At 51.7% G+C, this 21507-nt stretch overlaps 1 protein-coding gene across 2 annotated transcripts; it reads right to left on the bottom strand.

Moving 5' to 3' along the window:
• Positions 1-1846: 1846 nt before the first annotated feature.
• Positions 1847-18545, bottom strand: MFNG (MFNG O-fucosylpeptide 3-beta-N-acetylglucosaminyltransferase). Of its 2 annotated transcripts, none has more exons than XM_087766117.1 (8): positions 17632-18545; positions 12208-12256; positions 11701-11803; positions 11455-11608; positions 10907-10992; positions 9365-9530; positions 8707-8792; positions 1847-7859 (listed from the first exon to the last, which is right to left on the bottom strand). In XM_087766117.1, the coding sequence occupies exons 1-8, from the start codon at positions 17977-17979 to the stop codon at positions 7790-7792; spliced, it is 1062 nt and encodes a 353-aa protein (XP_087622243.1). In that variant the 5' UTR covers positions 17980-18545; the 3' UTR covers positions 1847-7789. The 2 variants fall into 2 exon arrangements, with proteins under 2 accessions (XP_087622243.1, XP_009473458.2); XM_009475183.2 differs by having other exon boundaries at positions 1847-7856.
• Positions 18546-21507: the final 2962 nt, after the last annotated feature.

Below are 21507 nucleotides of genomic sequence, written 5' to 3'. Positions count from 1 at the left end.
AAAAGTGGTCTAAAAACCATGATCTACCCACAGGGTGGACAGGTGCTCTGTCTCCACAGCAGCTCAAGCCCCTGCTGTGGATTGCCAGGTCATTTTGTAAGATGAAAGGGCTGAAAAGGAGCTGGTCTCCTCTGTCCTCAGCTCAAGTATGTGTCTCTGCCTCTTTCCAAACATGTCCTGGTCTCACCAGGCCATTTTTGTTCCAAAGAATTGCAAATCATCTGCCCCGCAGAGGAGAAAGCAGTGTCCAAGAGCCTGACAGTTGCTCCATGGGCAGCTACAAATCTGTGTTAGCACAGAGTTGCAGAACAAACCTGTCTTTCAATGATCAGCCTGGTACCAGTGCTTTGTTACCAGCAACCTGGTTTTCCAATCTGATGGCAACGGTCTAGATCAGAACAATGTGTTTTAAGAGTCGGTTGGAAAAACATCTGACAGAAGGGGTGTAAGGTGGCTGGCCCTGCTGCAGGACTAGATAACCTCCTGATAGCTCAATAACACCACATCCTTAACTCTCTGTGATTCTAATATGTGACCAAGACAGAGGGCAAACTCTCCAGTCACACAGACCCTTGTGTTACCAGACTAGTAACTACACAAACATTCTTTCCAACACTGAAATCTTGCTCACACTTATCATGTAGCAGGAACCCATAGTGATTCCTGCCACAACCATGTAATAGCAAACACGACTTCATAGTCACCATTCTCCAGGTCACCATGGAAGGCTAAATGCCCTTCAGGGATGCAGATGCAGGGCAGCAGCTGGGCCCCAACTCTCCTGTCAACAGAGCAAATCAGGGAGCCTTTAATCAACTGGGCCCACATTTCATGGGGATGTGCTGCCTGCCAGCACACCAGCCCCATCTTTTGGGATGACTGAAGCAAGGAAAATGCAAGAGGAAGAGTCAGAAGAGAACAGCACAGTCCCATCCAGCCAGGACGAACTACCTGCCTTGTGGCATCTCCCCCAGTTCTGCTCTCCTTGGCTGTGCTGTGCCCAGCAGCTGGCTGGCTGAGTAGCCATCCCTCTCCTGTGGGCCACCACTATGTGTCTAAGTTGGAACATTATTCTCCAGTTCTAGGAAACTGGATTAAGGGTCAGAGAACACCAACTGTTATTTGCGTTTGATTAAAACCAGCCCTCCTCCCTCCCGGGCTGGAGAGGCCAATGTTGCTGTTATTTATTCTACTGCCAAACCTGGAGTTCAATCCCTGCCCTGCGGCACTCAATAAAAGCCAACGTGGAGGGGAGGGGGGGTATGGCAGGGAAGCAGGCAGGGCTGTGTGGGTGGAAGGGGAGTGATTTTCCAGGCCACTAAGTCCAGTTTGTTTCTTTTGCAGTCAGGCTCTGGCTCAGCAAGGACAGGGGAGCTGGAAGCGTCTGCCCAGTGCTTGCAGCACTGACAGGGATGCAGCCAGGGTGATCCCAAAAAAGCTCTGCTTGTCCCCATGCCTGTCTTCGGGTCTTCTCCCCTCACCACATCCCCGCTTTCACACAGGTCCCCTTTTTCTTTACCTCCTTCTCTATCTCTCTGCCCTCAGCCTCTACTTTCACCCTCCTCTCCCTATCCATGACCTCCCTGCCTCCCCTTTCTGCCTTTTCCTCTCTTCCACTCCCCCTCCTTCCCACCCTCTCCCCCCACCTCCATTTCTCATTCCCCTCATTCTCCTCCTTCCCTCTCCCCCACCCTCCAAGCCGCTATTCCAGGACAAGAGAGCAGATGGCAGGCTGTTTGTTTTATACGTCCCTTTGGAAAATCAGCTCAGCTGTGGATTCTGTGACTTTTTCTAAAAACAGACACCGTCCAACAGTAGCTGAATGCTGGGGGAAAGGGAGGGGGGTATGACGGGGCCCTGCTCTCCCTACCAGCTGCACCGAGACCTTGTCTGTCTGCATCCCACACCATGCCTTTGGGAAACAGACTTGTCCAAGAGCCCAGAGAGGGGCATACCATCACAAGCAGAGAGAGCTTGGCCAGCTTCTGTAGTCAGCCTTGCTCCAGCCAAATCTGATGGTAGTGTGGGGAAGGTGGGGCAGTGAGGAAGAGGCAGAGTCTTTTCAGCACATCCATCCTGCTCATTGCCCCAGTCTGCTGCTTCTCTGAGTGTTCATGAAAGCCAAGTTATGTGTGGTCTCCACAGGCAGAAGACACACAGCACAGAACAGAGGTCAATGCTCTTTCCAAGCCCCACATCTCCTCCTATGCTACTGGGGTAGCCAAGAGTGAGAAGCCACAGGCCAGCATTGAGTGTGTGGGTAGGGGAAGACAGTCCTTGCCTTTTTCTTTCCAGCTTTCCCCTCTTTTTGTTGAACCCCTAAGCCCCAAGGTACCAGTCCTCAGGCCAGCATTCATCAGTTGCCAACATAGCCATGAAGAGGATGCAGATTTTGTTCTGGTTCTTTCTCTTATCCAAACCACTTTCTTCATCCCTTCTCATGGGTTTATATCAGCCATCTTTCAGACCTGTTGCTTCATGGTATTTCTTCATGGAGAGGGATCTTTGGTCCTGAACTCTTCCCCTCACTGTCCCAAAGACCATCTTGTTCCCCTCCTTAGATGTGACAATACTGTCCCACTGATCCTGTAAGCCCTCCCCTCCTTCCCCACCCTGTCTCCGCTTGTAAGTAAGTGCTTCAGGGTAGGCACCATTTTTCTCCGTCCAGCACCAAGCACAAGCTGATCTTGGCTCACAGACGGGCTGCTGGATTCTCTGCCAATGCAAACGCTGGATATTTCATGGCATATCCTCCACCTGATACACTGTGGCCAAAGGCACCAGCTGCAGATTCTCTCTGTGCCCCACTTCTAGGGGTGGGATGGGGAAAGCAGGGGTTCAGAACAGCAGCATCTCTCCCCATCCAATTGCCCTGTTTAATTGCACTTTTCCTTATATTGCTAAAATCAACACTGTCTTCTTCTCAAGCAGTGGCAGGAGGGTCAGGGCCAGCAAATCCATGTACAAAGAACTCAGTGTAATTTGTTCTCAAAGTTCACTATGAATCAGATGCAGCTCCCAGCAAAACCAAGGGAGGCTTGACCGAGGCACAGTCAGATGTAACATCTGAAGAGGCTCCTTAGCCTTGCAAAATCCTGGAAGGCAATTTAAACATGAGAGATAGGCAAGGAGCCCATTCTCAGGGTCTGTAATTAATCACATACTGTTCAAACAGGGAGAGAGATGAGTTCCCAGCTTTCTTGGAGTCCAAGCTGGATCAAACAGGGAGTGACAAAAATCTGAGGCTGTCAAGGAACAGCCTTAAAGAGGCAATGCCAGCTGAGCAACAACAGCTCAGCCCTGCACTCCTTTAACCTCCCAGGTAATTGGGCAGAAAGTCTAGAGGAAAACTTCCTGCATCAGCTGGTGAAAACAGACACATTTATTTGTACATTTGTGATGCTGCTCTTCTTCCTGGCCTTGCTTATGCCTATGGTAACACATCCTCTTCAGTGTAGCCGTAAGCCCAGAGGTATTTGGGACAGACGAAAGTCCCAGTTAGTATGAGATCCCACCTCTGGCACCAGCTGCTAGCAGATGCCTTGAGGAAGAACATAAGGATGGTCCATGCCTCTCTCTGCCTATGCAGCTTCCAAATGGAGGAGTCAGTCACCCTCCTTCACCTTTGCATCCACCCCAGAAGTGTGCTCAGGTGTGTACAGCCCTAGTAGCCAGTGGTGCAAAAGGGAAAGCCAGCTGTCTTGTAGGGTTTTTCAGGGATTGAAGACAAAAGAAATTAAATAAATGAATGACAAGAGCTGCTGATTCCACCCCTGGACTGTCTGAAGAGCCTACATTGTAAGCAAGGGCAGAGGAAGCCTCGAAATTAAGAGGCCAAATCTGCTGTAAGGAATTGAGTATAACTGTCAGATTAAAACCTGTTGACTTCTATGGAGTGTTATTAAAAAAAAAAAAAAAAAAAAAAAGAAAAAGAAGAAGAGGTTTGGGGCCAACTAACCTGATCTCACCTCTTCCAAGGTGAAGTCTTACTCACAGGCTGGCATCTTCTCTGGCACTGGTGAGCTACAATTGTCCTGATCACAAAAACACCCAGAGCTGGGGGTGCAGGCAACACCCCCTTTCCCACTATTGCTGGGCAGCTCCCAAACAGCACTTTCAATGCACAACTTAAATTCCTCTGCTCTCCTCCAAGGTCCTTCCTGGTGGTTTCTTTCCTTCCGATCTCCTTTCTTCTTGTTCCTATTTCTCACCTTTTGGCTTCTGTTTAATAAACTGCTCGTCTTTTGAAGGCTGCATCTTTAGCAAGAGACCTGGGGAGAGAGCTGAAGGCTGCAATCTGGGTACGAGTTGGATAAATCCCACAGTGGCTTAGAAATCTGTTTTTCTTCAGCAGCAGAGTTGTTAAGAGGAGTTGGCACCAGGGACAGAAGTATTGTCTAATGTTGCTATTCTTCTCTCTCCCCTTCAAGCCTTTAGCAACAACTGCAGTTTCCCACCTATTTCAACTAACTTCTCTTTTCCCCCTAAAGAAAGGATAGTCATTAGCATTTTTTTGCACTGTCAAATAGGGGTTTTCTTATAAAAATTCTTCACAGCTAAGGGAAAGTGAAGAAAGGATATTGTTAACATGAAAGCCTCACTTAATACTTTACATTTCAAACACTGTAACTGCCTTTTTTTCCCTCCTTCTCCTTTTTCTGAATCTTCAGTATACAGCTTAATCATCATTAATAGTGTTGGTTGCTATGGTGTTGGGCAGGCGGAGGTCTCTGTACTTGAAACCTTGAACAACACTTAATGTTGTACAACAGCAGGGTCATGCCAACACCTTTGACTTTGACCCCATTTTTCCCAGTAAAATAAAGACCATGTCTCCATCCCTTTTCATTCTTGGGATATTTTTTTCCCTGCAATGAGAAAAGGGAATGTGAGAGAGAGGAGAGCGAGCGATATAAAAAAAGAAAAAGAGAAAAAAAAAGTAATAGACCCAGTGGAACCTTTCCAAAAACTTTAACAGTTACATCAGAAAATCATGAAGGAGAATAAAAAAAGGCAGCCCCTTGAAAAGTTTCACGTGAGATTGTTTCTCATTTTCCCAAGCAGCTAAACATTTTAATAAACTAGGAAAATGAGACTGTAAAACCACAACATCTGACAGCAAGCCCCAGGGGCAGACACCATTCCTGAAACTAATTTTAACTCAGGTTTTAACGTTGATCAGATTTCATGTGGTGAATGTCCCCTTAAGCTGTCTCTCTGTTCTTAGAGAAAACCTGGTTTCTTTTGTCAACTCAGAAGCTATTTTCTTTCCAGCGCATTGTCGTCACAGGCATAACAGGACTTTTCTGTCATTCATTTCTCTACAGTCCAAGAGATGCCCTGCCCCAGACATCTTCTCATCTGTTCTCGGTTTCCTTATGAGACAAGACATTTTCCACAGAAGTGGCACTTATCTGCTCCAGGAACTAAGCCCCGTCTTAAACCAGTCCCCATGCAGCCCCTCAACCCATTTAGCATCTGATCTTCAGCCATGCAAAAGGCACCAGGCTAGTTCAGACCAGCTGAGGCCAGGACCCAAAGTGGGCTTCCAGTTTCTGTGCTTGCTTTTCCCCAGGGAAGGGACTCCACTCTACGAGTTTCTTCTCCTTCTCCAGGCACATGAATTGCATTTTGCTTGACTGTCACCAGGACATCTACAGATAGGACTGTTTTTTTTAACTCAAAGACTCAATTAACAACAACAGCTGAGAGTCTGAATGGGAAAAAAAGAAGATATCTGGGTAGTGTACATTTCTCTTGAAGACTCTCACTTCTCATGGAAGCATTTTTCATCTTCTGGTTAAGTTCAAACCAAATCATTCACCCTGTAGGGCAGGACTTCTTTATGGTGCACCTGCTTTCCAATAGTTGGGTTTCTCTGGTTTGAGCCACATGGTTCCTAGGTTCGCATAGCTGTGTGAGCCAAGTGCTTTGCACGACTCAAGGAATGCTCATTGGCATTAGGTAGCCCCTGTCCCTGCTCAGGATGAATTTCCAGTACAAAGGCATGTTGTCCAAGAGAAGAAAGCAGGGCTCTTTGCTGCTTCACAAGCTGGTTAAATGCTGGTAAGAATGACCAGGCCGATAAACAGCTCTACAGGCTTCTGCTTTCTGCTTCTCCAGAAATTAAAGTGCTCATTCATGTCTAGATCTCCCTTTGCAGAGGCAGAAGGTCTTTCTGATGCCTTTCCTTTAAACCTTGTGTGTGCTACGTAGGAGATGCTTGTGCTTGGGGGATGGGGGAGAGGAGGCGACAGGGTGGCCAGTTTTCAAAACAGTAGAGGCGCAATGATAGTTGCCCTTGGCTCTTCCAGCCCACCAGCAGCAGGCTTAGTCACATCAGCAGCATCAAAGCTAAGCAGCTCTTCGGAGAAAGGGCATTTGTCCTTTCATCTGGAGATTACAGGAGTCTTTCACAGATCCCAGCAGTGTGTTTTGAAAGGCTCTTTAAAGAGAAATACCTGTTTGTGGCACCACCTGCCATTTAAAACAGCCTCTTTGCCTTCCAGCTTTCCCTGCAACACTCTCCCTGAGCCATTTAACCGTGTGTCCATGGACAAAATGGTGCCAAGGTTCATCTCCCAGCAAGCAGAACTGCCCAGCTTTCATGCCAGGCTCTGTACTGAGAAAAGGACTCTCTACAAATGTGCCAGAAAGCTCATAACCTATTTGGGCCTGCTCCTTCCCCCTTGTTGTGCTCAGCAGGGATAGCAGGAAGGCAGAAAGCTGCTCTTAGCATCTGGAGGAAAGAAATGCAGAGATAAAAAGCTCTTTGCCTTGCTGTTTCCATTCCTTCACGACTTAATTTTTTTGGTCAGGGCACAGAGAAGATTATAAAGCTGTAACCTCTAATCCGCTCCTGAGCGCTCCTTCTCCATCTCTTCCTTTCTCCTCTCTTTCAGCCAGTCCTAATCCTTTATGTCTCCTCTCTCACAGGTAGGAGCTGGAGTCTAATCTCAGACGACAGGTTGGTAATTAGAGCAAAGATTATCCTGACCCCATATCAAGAAGGTAAAAAGAGAGGAATAATGCAGGGCCATGCAAGATCAAGCCTTCAATGTTCGGTGCAGGAACCATCCTCATCTCGGTTTGTCTCCTCCTGGCTCACCCACCCCACACCCTCTCCTTGTCCCAGCAGACGAGGGGGATTCCTGGTTCTTTGTACTTCCTGCCCATCCTCCCTCTGCCAGGCAAGGACTACACTTTTCCAGCACTCATTCACCACAGAAATGGTCACATTTTCCATTTCTATAGACTTTGACTAAGCAGAGACTCAGCCAAGGGGCTGTGGCTGGGAAGAGTGGGTGGTGGGGAAACCACAGGCAGATATGGAGGAAGTGAGCCTGCTCAGAGAGGCTGCAGCCATGACACGCTATCAGCTTTCCTCAGTTGGGCACTGGTTACCCATACCCAGGGCCTTTCTAGTCCAGCAAGATGAATCCACAGCAAGGAGCAGCAGCAGGTCCCCATCTCTACCCAGATGCCCAGCAGTCACCACCCAGTCCTTGAGCTGCTCAGGAAGGCATACTGCTCCCATCCCTTGCACATATCCCAGCACAGATGGGAAGCCCATGCTTGTGTCTGCCCCATGTTTTCCATCTTTGGCACAGATCTTGTCTCTTGTCCTGTGTCACCGGTATTCAGGAAGGACCGCAAAAGCCATCACACAGCCCCAAGACCACCATAGAAAAGGGAAAGTTGGGAGCACCAAGCTGCTTCAGTGCTCCAGCCCCTACATGCACAAGGTGAATGGATGTCACCAGGACCCACTGCAGCTGAGGCTCAGGCATCACCAGCCAACAGCCTGCAAGCACCAGGAGGTGTCGGGATAGAGATGGCAGTGAAGTGATCGAAACCTGCTGGGGAGAGAGCAAAGGAAGGTCAGGTGACTGTTTTTGCACCAGCGCGCAGCTGGTAAGACCTCTCCCTCATGTCCCATCCCACCTCAGGCACACACCTGCACTACAGAGCTCCAGGACTGGTTGTTCACCTCAAGATGTCTTTTCTCAGCAAAGCTAAGCAGCCAAGCCTCCCTCCAACACCTGAATCCAGCTCTGCCCATGTAACCCAAGCCCATGGCTCACCCTGATCACAGGCAGGGAGATGCGCGCAGCACCAGCCCCCGCTACATGGTTCTGCTGATGGTCTTTTTGTCGCCTAGCTGCTTCCCACCCCTGCTATCTCCAGCCAGGAGCTTCCTACCCATGCTCTGCAAATAACAACTTTAGGTTTGTTCACTCAAAGCAGAGAAGGTAAATCAAAGAACACTTTTGTTTGCAGTCAGCCTGAAGTGAACCTTTTTCTTTTTTCCGTTCAGTTTTCTCAGTGAAACAAAAAATGAAAAAGCAAGCAGAATTTTCTTTCCTGAGTTTAAAAGAACATTTCTGTTCCTGTCCCAGAAGTAAAAGGTTAGCTTGTTCAGTCTCAAAATGTGAAATAAACAGCAATACTTTTGGCTCTGGCATTGTCCAAATAAAATGTTTCGATACTCCTTTTCTTCTCACCCGTCCAAAAAGGTTTGTAAAGACTCGTAAGCATTCACAAGCAGCTTAGTGCTGGTGTGCTCCTCACCCAATAAGCCATGTGGCTGCAAGGTTTCTGTCCCTCACTCTAGACCTCCTGCACCCCATTCGGCTTTCTCCCCCTCCCAGCCTATTGTCTGAGGGCTCACACCACAGCAACACCCAGAGCTCTCGTGCCCCATACCTTGAGGGATCCTCTTGGGGTGAGAAGGGGCCGCTGAGTTCAATAACGTTGAGCTTGTTCTCAAAGACACCATAGCTGAGGGTGACCTGCCAAGAGGGGTGGTAAGAAAGGAGCAGGGAGGGTGAGGTGAGTTCAGGAGCAAGGAACTTGCTTTCGGCAACAGAAGCTGCCATTCTGTTTCCTTCTCTGCTGGCTTGGCCTCTGCCTTCTACCTCTCATCTCTTCCCTCCCAGGCTGGTCCACCGTGCTAGTCCTTTGCCTCTCCCCTTTGCTTCTCCCCTTTGCCTCTCCCCCACACCCCTTGTTATCTCCCCACACAAGGCAGACATGGTGCCATGTCAAAGCCCCTTCCCCAATCAATCATCATCTCTGCTTGTCCTTGTGCCACATTCCCCCAAGGATGCCCTCAATCCTCGCATCACCCCCCGCACATGTGCTCCCCACCACTGACACCAGGGGCACTGTGACTGGCATCCAGGCTGCCAGCAACATCTGCTCCTTATTTCAAAGAAACATTTGTCAGGAAAGCCTCCCCAAAAAAGCACATGATTGATTCAACCCACAACAGTGCCACCAAAGGGGCAATGTGCCTGTCAGTTCCCCTCATCCACCTCTCCTTCCTCACACACCTCCCTCTTGCTCCATTTCCTCTCCTCACCTGCTGCATGAGCTGAGAGGAGGGGATGAGCTGCAGGTTCTCCAGGTGGGAGTGGAAGAGCGCGTTGGGCAGCAGGTGCCCGCCGACTTTGCACTCAATGATGTAACCCACGGTGCAGTCGTCCGGCAGGCGGATGAGCTCTGAAGTGCTCAGGAAGTTCCTGCCACTGGAAGAGAGCAGGGCTGCATGGGTTAGGACAAGGGTTGGGGAGGATATAGGTATCCACTTGGGTGGGAGACAAATGAAGGCCTTTTAACTGAAAACCAGAGTAAATCGTGGAACTAGGCAAGAAATCCCTGAGTTCCACTTCCAAAGATTTGGGCATGTGCTTGCTCTTTGACCACTCCCAGCCATGCTGTCCCACCAATTGTCCGGTGCTGTCCCTGATACGTATCCAGCTCCTCAGTGAACCGATACAGAGAGCTGGCAGACCCTGCCAAGTCACTTTTCCACCTCTTAGGTGAGCTGCACTGAGCCCCTGAGGGGTCAGACAAGCCAGCACAAGAGAAACAGTGGGACCACGTGGCCAGGACCAGGAGGAAGAAGAAACAGGACAGTCTCTTGCAGCTTGAATAAGTCATCCATGGCTCCACTGTAATGTAACACCACACGCTTGGCCATCCTTTTATGACAGGCTAAACCCAATTTTAAGGCTCCTGTAACTGGAAGCAGCCATACAGCATGAAGCACTCTCTATTATAACACCCCTCTGCTAGTTCAAATCTGGTTTAAGCATTTTAACACAGTAGTGGCAGACTTTATGCCAGGTTAGGTGTTATCTATCCATGCCACTTTCATTTTACCCTAGATCACAGATCATCCTCCTGTCTGGGTCTGCCATAAAATACATACCATGGGTTTCAGCTAAACCAGCCACCTGGTGTGGATCAGGTCTGTCTTTTTGAGTATGCACAGATCTGGTTAAGGCTGGCACAGCCATTGCCTATCAGTGTATGTGCATATAGCCTGCGAAATAACCTAGGATATCCTGGAAAACATCATCATCTTGTAGGCTACGCTAGCACAACACCCTGGGGCCTACCTCTGTTCTCCATGCACCAAGCTGAGGAAATTACAGTGGCCACCGTAAGAAGCTGAAGAGGGTTTGGGGTGGGGGAATGGGAAATTAGCTTAGGAGGGAGGTACAGGAGGTTGGAAAGAGGCAGATTAAGGGGAGAGGATATAGGCAGAAAGGGAAAGCACTTAGGAAAAGAGTCAGAGGAAGCTGAAAGGGATGGGAAGGAGTGTGGGGGAATAACCAAGAGCTGAAAGGAGCTGGGGAGGGGAGAGTATGTCATCCTACAATCATGTTTGCTGACGTGCCTGCTCTTTCCTCTTTTTAATCAGGTGGCAGACCCACCCACTACATCCTTCCTCCTGTTCCATGTACTTGCAGATGTGGAGCACAGGGTACTCTGCACCCTTGCAAACATCCTTGCAACCACCACAAATGCAAATAGAGATCTGATGCTGCCAGGAATTAATGTGCGTCCATGTTCCTCATCCCCAAAGGCTCCAATACCTACCAGCTGCACAGCTTACCTGGCCCAAGGCACCATCTTGCTTGCCAGTCTGCGGCTGATGCAGAACCCAGCTCCTCCTGTGGCAAACCAGAAGCGCACGGATTTCTGGAAAGAAACAGCAGAGAAAATCAATGGCAGAGGCTCAGACAATACCATGCTTCCTGAGATGCTGGAAACCCAGCTTTGATGCCAGGATAAACACACCCCTGTTGTCACCCCAGACCCCTGACTGCTGCCCAGAAGAAGGACTTGCCAACAATACAGCATGGATTTTGACCTCCTCATATTTGGAGCCACCAAGGTCCTGCTGGCAGCAGCAGGTGGGCTGCCCAAGGCAGGCTTATCTCCTGGCAGACAGGTACCCAAAGGCACAGCAGCAACGTGGGACCCTCCCTAGGTAGATCTGATTGAGTCAACACCTACAACCAGGTTCAGACAAGACGGGCAAGTTTTCAGCTGTTGCCTGTTGCTTTTTGGACCTGTCTCTCATTGGGGTACATCTACAGCCAATGAGCCAGAGCACTAGAAACAACCCGTTGGCCCCACCATCACCACCACAGGCTGTACCGTCTGGTTGTTTGGCAGTGTTTCGGAGGCCCGGATGGGTCGGTTCAGGCTGGGTTTCCCCAGGTAAACGTCCCACGTCACAGAGTAGGAGGACAAAAGCTTCAGGAGGGCCCGAGGGTTCAGGTAGTTGTCGTCATCCAAATGGCAAAACCACCTGGAGGGAGACAGGAACGAAGACACAAGAGGTTTGCGGTAAGAAGGGTGCCTCTTGCTCTCAGGGGTCCCCCCGCGGCAGCCCTGCCTCACCTCCGGCCACTGGCCAGGAAGGTGTCGAACTCGATGGCCATCTTGCAGGAGAGGGCCGGGTGGCTGTGCTCGGCAGAGCAGTTGGTGAAGACCACGTGGTCGCCTGCCAGGAGAGAGAGAAGGCTGTGGCTTGAGGCTGGCCTGCTTCACGCGGTCACGGGGAGGACCTCTGGGCAGGAGGGAAGGAGTTTGTTCACAGCCAGCCTCCTCGTGGTCCCCCAAACAGGCATCTTGGCCAAGACTAGGACACCTGCCAACCGCACTTTCACCCTGCCCACTGCCAGCCAGGGTGCAGGGGCTGAAGGGCTCTCTTTTGGGCTGCTTCCACTGATGGATGCTTTAAGGCAGACAGCACCCTGCCTGCAGTGGGCTGTGTGCCCTGGGGTAACCAACTAAAGCAAATCATCACTTGGGGGCTTCGTGGGTGCCAGACACCCTCCCAAGGCCATGACAGTTCAGAAGCTGAAGGCAGGGAGGGGAAGGTGGTGTTATAGGACAGGTCATTACCCATTCTCCTTTTCAGGGCATCGTCTTCTTCATCTGTGAAGACATAGGTCTGGGGAAACAAGGAAAGGAGGTTACTCTCAGGACTGGAGCTGGTGCTGCTCCTGGACACCCACCCCTTCCTCCCCACAGCCGGACTCGCTCACTGGGGTCACCCCACCCCATCCCCTGATGCTGTGCCCCCCTCCCAGGCGCCAGCTGAGCAGAGGGATGGCCGCGCTCCCCCTTCCCGCACAGCACCATCATCAGCGCTTGTGTGGCTTCATTTCCCTTGCCCCGCCGCCTTGGGAACAGGGAGAACAGGAACCACGAAACCAAGTGAGGGGTGAGGGAGCCGTTTTAGAAAAACGAAAGCACCATGGCTGAATGATGCTCAGGTTAAAAGGAGAACATCTGTTTGTGTGTTAAGTGTGCACAGCTCCCTGCCGCTTCCCGCCTCCTCCTCCTCTTCCTCCACCCCCATGCCTCTCTAATCCCCCTCGCTGCCATTATGTGGCTCATCTCCCCCTCTTCAGAGCCAGGCGGGGATCAGGGCTGGTGGAGAAAAGCTTTCCTCAGGCAGAAAATGAGCTTTCATGAAATCAAAAAGGAGTCGCGAGCCGTAAACATTCTTTCCACCAGCTGCCCACAGGCTGGTTAAACACAGCACCTGGGCAGGGACAAAGGGGACAAGGCAGGCAGACAACAGCTCCAGGAGCTGTCACTGTTCCTGACGAGGAGATGAGAGTCTCTACTTCTCCCCACACCCACCCAGCATTTGGGAGATATGACCCCATCAGGAGGACATGGCAAAAGAGATGTTCTGCACACAAAAGGAAGGCAATGAAAAACTCTCAGAGACCACCTGGCTTGAGCAGAGGAGGCAGAATGGTTTCATGATCTCAAATGTACGTGCTACAGCAACTTGGCTAATTACCCTCCAACAGCTGAGCTGCAGCAACATTCCTACCCCATCCCACTGGTAAAGGCTCTTAGTTAAAACCACTTTCAAGGTGATCACGGGACAAGAAGCAATTAGCTAAGTCTCAGGTAAAGATGTTGCTCTGGGTCAGGGGACCATATCACAACCTTCAGGCAAGGCAGGGATTGTCAGTGGCACGGGATTTCCCTCGTTAGTGTGTCAGAGCCAGAAATTTCCACTATGACAAGAAACTATCTTAAGAAAAATGTTCTGAAACCATTGAGACCTGCTGACATTTTCAAAAAAACAGAAACATTGTTGCTGGAAATGACTTGCTTACAGATATAAAATCAGCTAATAAACATTATATCTGATTGACTTAAAATGGGAATCTGTATCTTTTCCCAGATTTTGTACTTGTGAAAATATTCCAAGGTTCCCACTTTCCTCTTGATGCAAGGTGGGAAATGCTTTTTGCAGACATCCAACATGTTTCTGTGGGAACCCAGGGATGAAGGAGCATTGTAACCATGGGGAATGCCAGGCTCTCCAAAAGAACTGGAAAAAGGGGCTATGAGTGTGGGGGCTAGGCAATCTCATTTCCCTGGCTCTCCCAAACTCTGATCTCCATGGTACCCCTGGCTGCAGTACTCCAGAGATGCTGGGGTGTGTGCCCTGGCTCTGTCCTGAAGGAGATCACAACAGCACAGGCAGCTGCCTGCATCCTCATCCCTCCATCCCTCATGCCTCCGAGAGTGGGAAATCTGGAACAGCAGCTGCTGCCGGAATCCGAGCGACTGCTGCCATGTGTCCCTCAGCAAAGCCGCACATGATGGCTGGGATGGGAGAGTGAGGGCCCCAGCTAAAAACCTGCCTGGAGAGCATTTGGCCCAGTTGCACAGGTCTTTCTCAAGGAGACATCAGCTGCTGCTGTCCATACTAATGGAGCCTGAAAGAGATTCAGAAGGTCTCTCTGGCCTCACCAGACCTACTCTCCCCATTGGGGACGTGCAAGCAGAGGAATGCCCAGTGTCACTTGTGTCCCTGCAGCCAAATGGGGTGGACAGAAGCAGCCTCCCCACTATATCCACCCTCCTATTCTCCACCAGACCATCTATGCAGCCATGCAGGATCTCCTGTCATGGTGCCTTAGCGCTCACAGGCTGCCCACTCTTGCAGGCAGCCTGTGGGCTCATGGAGCAGCCGCTCAGCCACAGCTTCCCACTCGCCTCCTGCACCCCGTTGCCCCCAGCATGGTTCCTGCTGCCAGGGGTGGGGGGAAATCACAGAGCCTGGCTCCCATCCACACTGAGAGCAGCCCAGGGTGGCTGTCACTGCTGCTGCAGGGCAGCCGATCCGGGCTTGAGGAGGGATGCAGCTCTAGAGTGGAGAAGATGGCTGGATAGGAAAAGATGCCTGCTGGACAGCAGTGCCAGCAGTGATATGGAGCTACTGGTGTTCAATGGCTTTGCCTGGCAGTTCTCCATGAACATAAGTGCCCATGCAATTGATAAACACTAGACTTTGAGGTCCCCTCACCCTAAACTGGGAAAGTAGCCTAGCAAAGCAAAACTAGGAAAAGGGAAAAAAGATGTGGAATCTGACAAGCCATGACCACATTCATCTCCCAGGTTCCTAAGGTATCCCTCCTCCAGGAAGAAACAGCCTCCAAAATCGGTTATGGGCTATTGGTGTGGCTGGGCAGGAAGCCGTTCCCCTGCCTGGAGAAGAGATTAAAAATCTGTAGTGTGTTCACAACGCTAAAAAATGTGAAAGCCAGTTCAGGATGGGTGATTTAAAGGTTTCATTTCAATCCGTTGGATATTTGGGTTTCTGAAAGGATGGGAGGTGCTAGAATTAGTTTACGTTACCAAACAAAATTTCAGACCAGAAACTGAGACTTAACCTGGGGCCAAGAATGTAAGCCACTCTAAGATGCTGTCCAGCCTAAACAGTCATCAAAACTAACACTTCTGTTTAGATGAAGCCTTTTCTGAGGAAAAGGCCTTTCGCTGAAATGACTTCCTCATCAAGGCCCAGTGGAAAGTTTGTCATGGATCAGTTCTCAAGATGCAGAGCATGGTCCAACTTCTAGTGAAGAACACCCACCCCACACTTCCCCTTCCCCATCTCCCACCAGCTGCATATCTTCTGTATAAACAGTGTAGTTTCAGGGAAAATCTCTGTCTCTCTTATGGTCTATCCTGACAGAGTCCAACATAGAGGACTTTTAATTTGGCTCCTGTAAAGTCTATCCTAGCCATAAAAAACACAGCTGTTCTTGCCTCCTGTTACTGTCACCTAAGCCTGACCTGTGAGGTCTGGGTTGCTTCCTCCAGGAGGACAACATGCAGGTAATCAGCTCTGAAACCAGGCTTGGCATCAGCAGCACGGCCAGCTGCTAAAATTTCCCTGCTGGCCACCTGCAGATAAGGACCTACTGAATCGGTCTCCAGCCATGAGTAAGGGCGAGTGAGACAGCAAGACGGTGAGTCAGCCCTAGGAGGAGGCAGCCTCTGCACATCAGGGCTTCTGAGACATGGATCTCTCCGAGACTGGCTCTTAAAGCCTATGCCTCTCCATAAAGACTGAATAATAGGCGGTCTGGTGCCCTACCCCTGGCCCCACAACAATTAAATGTCCTTTGCAAATTGAGAGCTCTCTTTTTTTTTGCTAAGCGAGGTTTCTATATCGTCCATTTTTCAAAACTAATCCTTTCCCCTACCTCCAAAAACCCCTCCAGCAGCAGTATATTTAAAAAAAAAAAAAGGCTTCTGACTTTCATGTACTTCTCTTTACCTCCCGCCCCACCCCCGCTCCCCTGCCCTCAAGGCCATTTAGTAAAAAAAGCAGAAGAAAAACATGGAAAATTGAGGCGGGGGGGACAAAAACACTGAGCTTGCAACAAAAATTCATAACAATGAAAAAACACTGTTTAAAAATGACTGATGCTCCCGCTCTACCCTTCCTTCCTATTCTCCTGCTCAGTCTGTGAAGCTTTCCTGGTGTCTGGCAGCAGCATGGAAAATTCAACACCTCTTCCCAGGTTTGGACATCATTTGCCCACCAAACAGAGAGGGTCAGATGAATCTGGGGAGCTGGTATCTAATTTCTGTCATCAGCGGAATGGTCAGGCACCGTTTCTCAAACACACGAGGAGGGAAAGGTGAGCTGCTCATTAAAAATCCACTCCAAAAGCCGCAGTCACAATATCTTAATGCCAGTGCAGCCATGTGGTTGGGTTTGGTTTCTCCAAAGAGCTGCTGGGCTGAGGTCAGGCGGAGAGGAGAAGTGCATCTGAAGGAGGAAGCAAGGCATCTCAGATGCTGAGAGGGACGCACAGACAGGAGAGGAAGCGCGCTCAAAATAGGACACGGCTTCCTGTGACGACCGCAGCAGACCAGACAGTTGCAGCACAATAAAGTGGAAAACCACCCTTACCCAGAAAACCCTGCATTGCTTCAAGCGCTCTCCTACCCAATACCTCCGCCCCCATCCCCCTCCCTTGCTGAGGCCTGAATTTGTCTTCTAGGTGCCCATCACACACAGGCAGAGGCAAAAAAAAAAACAAAAACAAAACACAACCCTTTGGGGGCAGCCACAGGATTTCTTCTTTCTTGAGGAGCAGCTCTGTGAGGGAGGGAGAGAAGTACCCAGGCCCTCGGGAGTACTTCTGCCCACCAGTAAGCCAGTCTGCAAAGCACCACCAACGTGGTGCCCCACATCAGTTCCTCTAACAGGAAGGAAACTCTCCAAACTCTGCTTTAGCAAAGGGTGAAAACATCAGACCCCAGTTTAAAAAGTATTTAAAAAGTCAAATGTATACCCACATCACTTCAAGATCATGAACATGAGGGGATCTGCCCAAGAAAGCAAGGCATGGATTGTGCTGATGGGCTGGGGAGCAAGCAGGGCTGCAAACACCCCTCCTGCACCCGTGTCTTGCAGCCTTGCTCTCCTGCCCACTGCACCACACCGTCCTGGGGCAAAGGGTGCCCAGGCACAACGCGGGCATCCCAGTGGAGGGCCGGGGGGAGCCACTCAGCTCAAAACCTAGCAGAGTCATGGCACTAGAAGGGAGAAAACCACCATTTTGGACAGACCCAGGACAGTCTGTGCTCTCAGTCTGGTGTGGCCCAGGCAGCCTGCAGCCCTTGGTGTTACCGGATAAAAAAGGGTAATTAAATCCCCTCCACCTCAAGCTGAAAAAGTCAGGCTTAGATTAGGAGCAGGTGATGCCTGCTAAGAGCACTTGTCCTCCCAGCCTTCACGGGAAGGGAGCACACAAGCTCTTCATCCTCTCTGCCAGCCTTTTCCATGAACCAGCTACCAGTGAAACATTTTGCTGGGTAGAATCCTCCTTTCAACATGAACAGAAGTGAGAATTAGGGAAAATGAGGCAAAGTACTGGGTGGGACTGCAGTGCCCAGCCTCCCCTTCCTTTGGCCTTTACCCCCCCCCCATCAACACCCCATTCCTGCCCCATTACCAAACACCCCCTCTCTAGCCCAAATCCACGCGCTCACCTGCTCTCTTGCTCGGGATATCCACGTGTCCAGGAGCAGCTCCATCCTGCTCTGGTGAAATCTCTTGGTTGTCTTCACAGCTATGAAAATGTCCCCAAGGGTCAGGCTTCCCTCAGTCCTGTATCCCTCCGGAGGATGGACTTGCAGGTCCTTCTGCCCCCTGCCACCAGCCCCTGTGGCATCCTCTGGGCTCACTTTGCTCCGTTGCTCCAGCTTCTCCGACATCCCCTCCCTAAGCTCTGGGTACTGCGCTGTTTCCTGAGCCCCACGGTGCCTCACGGAGAGGAGAGCCACGCTGACAAGGAAGACCGCAGCTCCAGAGAGACCACGGATGAGCCGACAGCCCATGGCTCCCAAATTGCTCCCACTGCAGCCAGTATCCTATCAAAACAAGGACAACCTCTGCCCGTACCTCCACGTGAATCTGTCCACTCTTCTCAAAGCCTCCGAAGGGGCAGGACAACGAATAGGGTGGGTGAAGACCAGAAAGCTAAAGAGGCAGCAGCCCCAGAGGATACTGGTGAAGCCTGGGGAATTTTCACAGACTAAGAGGGCTCGACGACCCAGCGAGGCAGGGACACGTGATGGGAAAATACTCCGAGGTGACTGGCAGGTGGCTGACACAGCCTGCCAGGAGGAAAGCGAGCATCCCCGCTCCCAGCAGAGAGGCTGAGGGTGCCAGGCTGGGGGCCGATGGGGCAGCAAAGGAGATCAGAGCCATCGGTGGGGAGTCTGGACCGACAGCATCAGTTCCTCAGAAGACACCAACCCGCACATCCAAGCCAGGGGCTGCGGGGCGAAGGCGAGCGGCCGGCGCAGGGCTGCAGGGAAGGGGCCGGGTGCCATGCGTGCAGCACGGCTGCCTCTCCATCCACCTGCTCCCTCCGTGCAGCCCGCTCTGGCTCCCCGCCGGCCCCGGCCCCGGCCCCGGTCCCGCCTCCGGGCACGGGGCGGGGCGCCAGCCCCGGGGGAGGAAGAGGATGGAGAAGGGGGAGCCCTGGGTCTGACGGTGGGTTTGCCTCAGCAGGGCATGGCCAGGCTGGAACATCTCCGAGGTGACAAGCAGCTGATCTGGGAGGACAAACCTGTTGCTTGACTGTTTTTCCCGCTCCTCTGTGAGAGCCCAGCCCGGTCTCTGCAGCCCTGCTCAGCCCTGCGCTCTTGCGGGAGGACGGGAAGGTGGCACAGATGTGGGCTCAGGTGAAGTTCAGGCTCAGGGTCCTATATTGTTCTTGGGAGGAACAATGTTTCCCCAGGAATTCCCCCAGCCTGTGGGCACTGCTCTGAATCGCTGCCCCTGCCCTTTAACGCCACCCTGCCTCCCCAAAGCAGGACTATGTGCCCCCTGCTGCCCCCCCCCATATGCACCAGAGTCTCCTATCTCCCCAAACCATGACCCTGACCCTCTCATTCTTGAAGGTCCCTTTCTTTCTGCCTCCAGCCACCATCTCTACCCCCCTCCATCTCACATCCCCAGCAAGGATGCCCAAGGACAGTCTGCTGCCCGGGTGGCTGCAGAGCCAGTGACACTCACAGAAACAGGTACACCAGCACCAGAGAGTGCGAGGGAGGGCCTGCCGCCTCTCTTTCAGTGTCCATGGCTCAGCATCACCATTGGGTTTATATCCCACCCGGGTGCTTGGCCCCTGCAGCACAGCTGAGCTCAGCAACTTGTTCCTTGTGGCTGCCATGCTGTCCAAAATGATGCTTCCTTTTTCCCTTCCCTGGGCAAGGAATGGGGGGTGTCCTCTCCCTCTATGGAGAACCCCAGAGTCCCGCAGGCACAGCAGCAAACTGGCACCTCCAGCTCCTTCCCCACCATCACCGTCACCACCTCCCACCACGGGGTATGGCTGTACATCTCCCCTGTGCCACCTTCCCTCCAGCCCTCTGGCTCCCAACAAGGCCAGTGAGGCCAGGAGGGCAGCCTGGGGCCATGACACAGAACATGCTGAGCGTAGCTGAGTAAGTCCTGCACGAGCTCCCCCAGGGCAAAGACCACTGCAGACAGGAAATTTTGGGGTCAGCACTGCAGACTGCTGCATGCTATTGCTGGTTCAGTGAGATACAAGGTGGATGACCATGAAGGTCCCCTTCACGCTACCACTAGGTCACTTTACAGAGCAGCTGGGGGCGTACAGAGAGGCAACCAGCCCAGGAGGGGGATGATACCCACACGCCCACCCCAGCTTCCCTGTGGCAGCAAGCATGGGGACAGCAGGATGGTAGTGCTCTACATAAGCTGCCGAAATCAGAGCACCTCCTCAGGGAGCTGCAAGCTGTGGGCATCCAATCTCAGCATACCAAAAAAATAAAAATAAAAAGTAATAAGATGGGGACTCGGAGGAAATGGGGGGGGGGCGACATGGCTCCATGTGGCAGAGCCCCCCTGTGCACATGTCAGATCATGGGACCTTAGAAAAGGGGGGCAGGGCAGGGATCAGGGTCCGTCTGTTCCACACTCCCACCATGTGTCTGGACACAAACACTTTCCAGGCACACAGGGAAGACCTCCCTGCAGGGCTAAAACCATGTGCACACACTTTCACCCCATCTCTGTGCCTGGCTACAACTTTTTTCTTTTGTAAGGAAGAAACCACTGGATCCACTTCTTCTCCCTCCTCCCATGTATTTCTCCAAGTCTCCAAGACTCCTAACCTTTCCCTGAAGCAAGAACATCTCCAGAGCATCTCCCATACCCCTTTGGAGGGTCCCTGCAGGTTTTATTTTTAGATCCCTTTGAGTAGCGATGCTTTCTTACACTGATTTGGGGCAGTGGGGGAGTCATTCACCTTCAGGCTTTACATTGCTACAGGGATATGAAGCTAGTGTGACTGATCCGCTGCCTCTGTACTAAATACTGGGATTGCTCCCATGGCTACCCACTGCTCCTGAACCAGAAACTAACCTCTCCAAGTGGTTCAGCCACATGCCGGCAGCCCCAGGCAGCTGTGAAGGCAGCTTCCATGGCTCCCGGGCATCCTGCAGCACCTCCTAGCCCTGGCCTGCGAGATCATCTGGGAGGGAAAGGGGGACACAGGCAGAGGATCCTTAGTGATGTCCCCAAAAGACACTCAAATATGATTCAAAGCTACCTTGTACAGCGCATAGTGCCAGGCAGCGGAACAGGTCAGACCCAACCATGTACAAACCAGAACATGCCCGATGCCTGCTCCTTGCGCTGTGAGACACCTTTTTCTGAGGGGGTGCCAGGGATGGGGGGGCCATTCGGTGCCCAATCCTGCCCTGAGGCGGGCTGGCTGACCCATCCTCCGGGGGGTGCATGGGACAGAGACCCCAGACTGCTGCAGCTCTGCCAGGGCAGGGGGGCAGCGTGGAAGGGGCTGGCGACTTCCCAGGGTGACACCCCACACACACACCTCACCGATCCCCTCCCTGGAGGGAGAAATCTTGCTCTCTGTGACTCATTACAGGAGCTTGCGCAAGGCTGTTACAGTTGGTAATTGGTGCCCAGGGCTGCTAATTGCATTCTGCCTGTTACCTAACCCGTGACTCATTCCTCCGAGCAGGCAGCCACCCCACAAGCAGTACAAAAAAGGTCGGCTGGGGTGTGCAGGGCAGTGGGGGGATCATTAATGTTTGCCTTGGAGCCCTCTGCCCAGCTTCTCACCCGTGTCCAGAACGAGTTGAAGCTGGATTTTGAAAGCCTCAGTGGAAACAAGACAGATAAAGAGAGGGCCTGGAAGAAGCCTGGGAGCAGGCAACGCAGTGCTGCCTGATGCTCAGAGAGCTGGGTACTGCCAGTCTGACTCCCAGCAACCTTCCTGTGCGTCCCTTTCCCTCCTGATAACACTGATGGCCCAGGGAGGTGCTGGAGGATATCTGTTTATTTGGGGGGCCAGGTTAGCAGGCACC

Source organism: Nipponia nippon, unplaced genomic scaffold, assembly GCF_047370975.1.
Source record: "Nipponia nippon isolate SJK-2023a ecotype South Korea unplaced genomic scaffold, ASM4737097v1 scaffold_3, whole genome shotgun sequence".
Classification (NCBI taxonomy): domain Eukaryota; kingdom Metazoa; phylum Chordata; class Aves; order Pelecaniformes; family Threskiornithidae; genus Nipponia; species Nipponia nippon.
This window is presented reverse-complemented; position numbering and strand designations above follow the sequence as displayed.